Below are 7,756 nucleotides of genomic sequence, written 5' to 3'. Positions count from 1 at the left end.
TTTAGTTGCGATATCAGCGCTCTGGCGGCAAACGTAAGAGATTAATGGTACTGTCAGGTCTGGTTACATGTTACATCAAGTTACACCAGAAAGGTTACATTTACACCAAGTATTTGTTAAATCACTAGTTTCTCACTAACATAATTTAAGGATCTGAATGTAAAATTAATATTGAATTTCTTGGTTCTTCTTTGCACTTGCGTAAAAGCTAGTATATAATTTTTCAATTTACTGCGCTCTTTGAAACATACGTGTACATAATGTATAGGTATGAGACTCACATATGTATTAAAAACATACTTATTTATATACGTACATCTTAAATATTTAACATAAAATTTATTCAGCTAATAATTTTTATTAAAGAGAAAAATTGAAAAATAGTGTTATTTTCCTTGTATATTATTCGTTAATTTTGTTTAGGTATAAAATACTGTACAATTAAATAAATAACATAAATTTTGAATTTACGAATCGTTCGAGTAGCTCATTGAATGATAGTGAAAAAATATTTGACGAGTTCATTATTAACAAATATTTAGAATTATCTGGAATGATCGTAGCCGAAACCACGGTCATATAAACAGGTCTGAATATCTCTATACCGAAAGCATTGACGAAACTGTCTGCCTTTTGAGTCGAAAAAAGTCAAGGTGGAGGGTAAGAAAAGGTTTCGTCCTGTGTATATGCAACATTTATATACATACATGCATACATACATACGTGTACATATATAAATTCTATGAATGCTCAGCAAAGGCAGAGACACTCCACTCATTTTATCTGTCTTACAGAACGAGACCTTCTCGTGCCCTCCATCTTGAACATTTTTCACTCAAAAGACGGACGGTTTCCCCTAGCGAATGCGATTGCCTATATGATCGTAACCAGAAACGATAGAGAGGAAGAACAACCATCGATAGGTGGGGAATTTCAATAATTTCGAAATCTTCCTAAATCATTTATCGGTATTTTTGTTGCACATGTTGATGTGGCATTATTAGTAAAAAGGAAAATCGAAATAACAAGAAAGTAAAATAAAACCTAAAAAGGAATGCATCATGTGAGAAGTAAAATAACTTACAAATGATCATTAGCCACCGAGAATTAAGCTGATTCGTTCCGCCATTTTGAACTATACCGTGCTTTATCGTGGCAAAATATTCTGTTCAAGGAGGGAACCACGGAGGGAACTGTCAGTACATGTATACATACATCTGTAAATTCGTATTACGACGCGTGCCTTTCCACTTTCGAACCTCAATCGAACGAGGTACAGACTAGTTTTATAATTCAGATGTCATTTTTACCACTTACACCACATCTGCCGATTTAAATAGTAAATTAACTTTTACAAAAGTACACGTAGGTTGCACATTTAAATCCGTATTCGTCTTAAGCTTTTTTCAAATTTTAACAAATATTGCAAAGGTAATGCGAGATGTATCTTCATTATAGCAGTTTTATCTTAAAATTATTCGATAATCTGGCTATTGTGCAACTTATATATTAAATTGCATATAAATTGTAATTTACAAATCAGTGATCAGGAAGATTTTTAATCCTGTGGAATATCAGTCTGTAAATACTGGAAGAAGAAAGATCTTTTGATCGTCTGAAAAGGTATACGATTTCTAGCTACAAATTTGTATTTTTTGTTTAAAAAACTAATTAATTTTTTATATCTCTTAACATGTATATTGTATTCATTTTGTTCGGTTTTCATTCTTATGATATATTTCATTATAATTAGATATAATATATATCTATATTTGATTATAATTAGATATTAATAAAATATAAACGAGACGAGTTGATATATGTAATGGTTCATGTCACTTATTTTCTAGTTTTCACAATTTCTAATTGTCAGAAATACGTATACAAAATTGTTCAGTACTTTATATATAAACAAAATTATGAACAATACATATAAATACATCGATTTGTTTCTTGATTTTGTGAATAGATCTTAATTATAAATAAGAGAGTTTTATGTTCATCACCTTTTTCCATTGCTATTTTAATTCACAAAATAGATAACATCTGTAGCCTTCAAGACAATATTTTTGTATGCAGAATACGCAGAAATGGAAAACAGCTTTATAACGGGAAATGTACCTTAAGTGAAAATAATGCAGATAGCTTTGAAAACATGAAATACTCAATGTTGCAAGAACAAGAATACGGGGTAGGTTTACCTCAAAATGTGCCCAGTGAAATGAACGAATGTGTGATGGTCGATACAGATCCTATGGAAATAAACAACAGTTCTTTGGAGGAAGCTTCTGTGGTATCTAATCTTCCTCTTTTATTTGCCAATGGACATCCAACGTCATTGGAAAAAATTACTATGGTAAGAATATTACTTTTTATGCTTTTACATTTAGGATGAATTTTAAGTAATCATGTGGTAACGAAACTTATATTTTGTAGTAAATTATTAATAGTGTAAGTATTATAAAAAATGTTTGATTTTAGGCACAATTAGAACGTTTTGTTACATTCATGGTTAAATGCTCCTTGGGTCATGATACTAACGAAGTGATCAGTGAACCTAGGTGGTGGCCAAAAGAAGTGAAATTTTCAAATCCTTTAACAAGACCTAAAAGAGTAAACGATGTAAGTTAATTATCTCAGTAAAAATGTAACGATATAAGTAATTGTTTCCTCAATGATAAAGTATTTAACTATTAAAATGTACATTATATTTTAGAACTGGATGGCCAATTTAAAAAAATTAGTATTCAGATGTTATACATACCATAGAAGTGAATATCTCTTACGTTTTTGCTCATATCTTGCACGGTACTCGCAAGAAGATCTACAATATGTTAATAATTGGGACTCTACAACAAGTTTGTATCACAAAAGTACTGGCAAGCTATTAGTGACATTTCGCAATGAAAATATGGTTTGTTCTTGTATTCACATCTTACTTTGCTTTGTAGAATACTAAAAACTTTATAAAAAATAAATAAAGAAATTTTATTTTAATTACAGAATTATGATAGAACATGTGAAAGTCCACGAAAGAAGTTGTTATCTTGTAGAGGAGTAATTTCTTCTTATACGAAACAGCAACAGCAAGAGCATTCCGTTATGATGAATCATACACTAACAGGAGATATTTATCTATGTGATAATTGTGATGCGGAATTTATAGGTCTAGAGAAAATGAAGGTACACACATTAAATGTGTGTGTTTATATGAATTCTAATAAAAAAGATAAATGAAATTAATAGTAATTTTGTATACTATAGGAACATGAAAGTGTATGTTATGAACAAGAACATAACGGAAGTAATTCTCGATCTACAACTCCGGACTTGTCGATTGTAGAGCCTGAATTAAGGCAAAACCAGTTCTTGGAATATTTTCACTTGTGTTCAGTGAAATCGGAATCAGAAGCGAAAGCGGAATCAGAAGCGAAATCAGAATCGAAATCAGTTGAAATTCACAATGATGCTACAGTTAATAATAACAATAATATCATTAGCCGAACTTCCCGCCGTGTTCGAGGGTTTGTAAATTTTACAAGATGTCCGACTATTCCTTTTTCTTCTCCTGCTGGTATATTATTAGCTAAAAGGTCCAAGGCAATGACAGAAGAAACGCAACAAGAAAGGCTAGAAAGGATAGAAAGACACCTCATTGCTCCTGTCTTAAACAGCTCGTCCAAACCAAAGTGGTTGGAAGCAGACGTTGATAACGATAAATGGAGTGTTACATATAAACCAAATCGGGATAAACTGGCATGCGATTATGTCCACCAATATAAATTTGTAAATTCTGTTAAAAGGAAACCAAGTAAGTGCTTAAACTTTGGGGGAGTTTCATAGGGTTTCGTTTTCCTTATTTCTACGTTTTTTTAAATGTTATTATAATATGTTTTCTATGATATATATAAAAGCTGTTCTTTTCCTTTTTAGTGTTGAGCATACAATCACAGTTATTGTATATTATTTGTCGACCTGCTTTTGTTATTCTAAATCGACTGACGCAGGAACAAATACATGATGTTAAACAAAATCAGCCAAAATATCAATGTCTTATTCAAAATGTTTCTATCGTAAGCAAGAAAATGATAACCCATAATGAAGGAAAAACAAGACCAAATGTTCCTTCAAAACGTAAAGCTCCAAGTGATGAAAGTGACATAAACACGATGAAAGAAAACGTAGAAAAGGTAGTTGGCAATGAAATTATCAATGTAGAATTAATTGATTTTGGAGGTAAAAGTTCTTCTGGCGAAAATAATACGACTACCATTCATTCAATTAAAGAGATCGCATCGTGTATAAGACCGTCGGAAGCGATTGCAGTGATCGATCTGTGCTCTTCGGATGAGGAAGAAAATACATGTACTCCTGCAGCTTCGAACGAAAATAAAGATTCAATGAGTTGTTTATCTCATGATGTCAAAGATGTAACAGAATCATTCTTAGAAAAATTTTCTTCAACTAAATTTCAGTTAAAACATGAAAAATGCGAGTGGCTATCGGATAATATTTTAAATAACGATGTTGAAAATTATACAGACAAGTACCATAGTACAATGTTAAATACATTTACAAATTTATCCCCAATCCTTAGACCAGCACCATAAAATGATTATTCAGTATATATAGTATTCATTGTATGCGTGTTATTACATTTATTACAATATTTATTATTTCACTTTTATATGATTTTAAAATGCATAAAATAATGTTACATCATAATGTTTTATTATTTGCAGTAAACTGTTAATTATTGCAAAAAACTCTCAACTGTAAAGTAACAAACTCGGTATTTTCATTAAAGGGAAATGTCAAATAATATTTGTTATATAATAAAAAATAAGCCTACGCATTTTTATATATTATATACTATAGAGAAAGAGAAGAAGTTAAGGAAAAGATAAATAAAATCGAGATGAATTGTTAATTTTCTTTATGATCAACTTCGTTAATGTACCTCACTGCAAGATGATTGTATTTGTATTTCTTTTCCATTTATATTTTAACAGAAATTTTTGTCTTATTTAAAAATGCATATATATTTAAAACCAAATAATAAATTACATTTTTCATTCTTGTTTATTTTTTGATTTAACGATCTTTTTCATTAAAGACGATAATAATTTTTCCTTCCAATCCATTTCAACACGTTTAAAAACTAATTTTTTAGTTGAAATGTTATGAAGTGGACCAAATGCTAGGGCAACTGCTGTACCGGCTAAACAAATTACATTGTACGGCATACTAAAATCAGGCGTCGGTAAACTAATTAGTAAAGATTCGGTTCTTAGCTGTACCAGATAGCCTTCTCTTGAAGCATTGAAACTGTAAATTTAATTATGCTTTAGCAAAACTTGAGTGTTAAATATTATACATATGTTGTAATATTAATTACTAATGTAGACATTTTTAACCTTGATGTTATGGTACTTCCATCGAGTGGTAACGCAGTATAATTTCTTGCAATTGGAAGTAATGCGGTGATTATTGCAGGACCCATGTAAAACCCATGATTTGCATCTGGCGGGTATTCTTGCCACTTAAGAAATGAATAATCCATTTCTATAGAAAATTTAGTTACTGATTGCGGTGGTAAACGTAAAATAAGTTCCAAATAGTAAGGACTTTTTCGTTCCTTGCCTGGTAGATAACGCTGTGTCACTATATACAAAATTTCAACAGATTAAGACAACAAAGAAAAGCTTACAGAAACAAAAAAAAAAGTACGAATAATTACAATGAATATATCACTGCCTATGACGAATATAATGATATATGATATATGTGAATACAGCTACTCACATGGTATAATATTTTTTGCCCCACAAGTTATTTTGACAGAATGTAAATATACTGGCAAATACCATGGAATACTTTCTAATAAAATAATATCAAGTGTTTGCCAGTAATTATTGTAAATTTTTGTTACTAAACTACCTCTTTCTTGTCCATATCCTGCAAAAAACAATTTTTATTTTGCAATTGCACCCCATATATGTACCTATTATAATTTAAGTAGTATTACAAACCAATGACATATCTATTTGCATATAGAATTGAAGGATAATTTAAACCAACTGTACGAGTAGTACTATATAGAACTTCAATATTAAATATTCCTTTTGAAGAAAGCGACCTAATATCATAAACAGCTATTTCATTTATTTGTCCTCCTCGAAGACTAACGATCTTCGCACTTGGAGTAGGTATTAACTCATAAACTTGATTAGTATTATTATCAGATATGTCAATATATACATTGCTTAATGTAGCAAGAGGGCATGCTCCTCTAATACCTATTCCAAAAAATTTCCGAACTGACCAATTCTGAAGAAAAATTCATATGAGTGCTACAAATTTCTTATAACATACAAAATTCTGTTAAAAATTTACCTGTGATACATCGGTTATTGTGTCATATATCAATGAAACAGACTGACGTAACTCTAATGATGTTTTAGTACAGATTGCGTTTGAGCATATAACTCGAAAATGTACTCCAATAGAATGATAGTTTGTGTTGTGAATATAAGCAGAGTTTAATAAGGTTGCCAAGCCTTTCTATTAAAACATCATATATATATCAGTATCTGTTACACAAAATAAATACAAGTTGCTATTTTTCATATATACCTTAGAATTACATGGCAATAATTTTTTAAATGGTGTTAAATTTTCAGTGCAAACTATTTCTTTTGGTAATGATGAATAGCGTAAATGACTAGAATTGATACTGTGATCTACTACCCCTGTAGGACGGAATGTAAATTCTGGAGACATGCTGTTTGCAGGATTAACAAAATTCAAGGAAGCACAAAATAAGCCAGCTAGTGCATTTGTTAAACCTTTCCACTCATCATCAACACTATAACAATAAAAAATAATTTTGTTATTAATATCATTCGTACAATTTTTAGAGTAAGACATTGTGTTTATTAAGTTCAAAGTGAAACTTTACTTATTAACATCTTTGTGGAACCATGAATATATTTCAGCACCAGGACCAGCATCATGATAAGGATATCCCCATTTTTGATAATTCCATAATCCTTTGGTTAATGTAAGATGTAATTCATTTACATTGTGACGACTTATAATTTCACCAAGTCCTCTTGGAAATAAATGAGAATGTTGAACTGAAATATTAACTTCTACTTGCATAAAACAAAATTTTATATTTGTTAACTTATATCTTGTAACTTACATGTTGTTATGTCTTTTGTGGTTTCCCATACAGTAGTAAATTGAAAATATGCATAGACATGACTGCTTGGTAATGGTTTTAACATTAGTTCCTCATCGAAGAAATCATTTTGCGGAAACACGCATTTCATAAGGGTGACAAGGATAAAAAATAGTGGTATTTTAAAATGCATCATTATCAAATGATTTTGATATAGTTCAATTTAATATTGCTTTATCTATAAAGTAATTTTCAAACATTTTATATCTGTTATAACACAGAAAGATAAAGATTTAGATCAATAAACAATATCTGCCTTTTAGTACGCTGAATAAATCATATTTAATTCACTTATGGGTAAATATGAAAATGATACAAACATGAGATAACATATTATGGTACTTTATACCAAATGCTATTAAGTCTTTCTTAATTTTCAGTCAACCAATCGGTTAATCGATTTTAGTCAAATATCGGTTGTTTAACACTTACAAATGACAACAGAGCAAATAGCTATGAATTAACTAATCTGAAAATTCGTGTTTATATCAATATGATATCAACGAATAT

General features: G+C 30.1%; 2 protein-coding genes across 8 annotated transcripts; one reads left to right on the top strand and one right to left on the bottom strand.

Moving 5' to 3' along the window:
• The first annotated feature begins 52 nt into the window (after positions 1-52).
• Positions 53-5,080, top strand: Ova (ovaries absent). Of its 7 annotated transcripts, none has more exons than XM_072007538.1 (8): positions 53-93; positions 2,080-2,356; positions 2,482-2,622; positions 2,717-2,914; positions 3,004-3,183; positions 3,265-3,811; positions 3,934-4,190; positions 4,288-4,427. In XM_072007538.1, the coding sequence occupies exons 1-8, from the start codon at positions 68-70 to the stop codon at positions 4,303-4,305; spliced, it is 1,644 nt and encodes a 547-aa protein (XP_071863639.1). In that variant the 5' UTR covers positions 53-67; the 3' UTR covers positions 4,306-4,427. The 7 variants fall into 7 exon arrangements, with proteins under 7 accessions (XP_071863639.1, XP_071863633.1, XP_071863638.1 ...); XM_072007537.1 differs by adding an exon at positions 1,175-1,273 and having other exon boundaries at positions 85-268; positions 3,934-5,080; XM_072007534.1 differs by adding an exon at positions 1,175-1,623 and having other exon boundaries at positions 85-268; positions 3,934-5,080.
• On the bottom strand, positions 4,920-7,696 carry Pig-t (phosphatidylinositol glycan anchor biosynthesis class T). The gene is made up of 8 exons (XM_072007555.1): positions 7,208-7,696; positions 6,962-7,139; positions 6,637-6,868; positions 6,397-6,564; positions 6,033-6,330; positions 5,806-5,958; positions 5,418-5,664; positions 4,920-5,328 (listed from the first exon to the last, which is right to left on the bottom strand). The coding sequence occupies exons 1-8, from the start codon at positions 7,380-7,382 to the stop codon at positions 5,073-5,075; spliced, it is 1,707 nt and encodes a 568-aa protein (XP_071863656.1). The 5' UTR covers positions 7,383-7,696; the 3' UTR covers positions 4,920-5,072.
• Between the last annotated feature and the right edge of the window lie 60 nt (positions 7,697-7,756).

Source organism: Bombus fervidus, chromosome 7, assembly GCF_041682495.2.
Source record: "Bombus fervidus isolate BK054 chromosome 7, iyBomFerv1, whole genome shotgun sequence".
In the NCBI taxonomy this organism is placed as follows: Eukaryota; Metazoa; Arthropoda; class Insecta; order Hymenoptera; family Apidae; genus Bombus; species Bombus fervidus.
The sequence above is the reverse complement of the archived record's forward strand: the minus strand, read 5'-3'. Positions and strand labels throughout refer to the sequence as shown.

Bases quoted from the DNA above. Each gene is read 5' to 3' on its own strand.
- Ova (XM_072007532.1), top strand. From the start codon at position 68: ATGTTACATCAAGTTACACCAGAAAG. The intron at 2,357-2,481 runs GTAAGAATATTA...GTTTGATTTTAG, and splicing joins CATTGGAAAAAATTACTATG to GCACAATTAGAACGTTTTGT. The intron at 2,623-2,716 runs GTAAGTTAATTA...ATTATATTTTAG, and splicing joins GACCTAAAAGAGTAAACGAT to AACTGGATGGCCAATTTAAA.
- Pig-t (XM_072007555.1), bottom strand. From the start codon at position 7,382: ATGATGCATTTTAAAATACCACTATTTTTTATCCTTGTCACCCTTATG. The intron at 5,665-5,805 runs GTGAGTAGCTGT...TTTTGTATATAG, and splicing joins GGCAAAAAATATTATACCAT to TGACACAGCGTTATCTACCA. The intron at 5,329-5,417 runs GTTAAAAATGTC...TTAAATTTACAG, and splicing joins GGAAGTACCATAACATCAAG to TTTCAATGCTTCAAGAGAAG.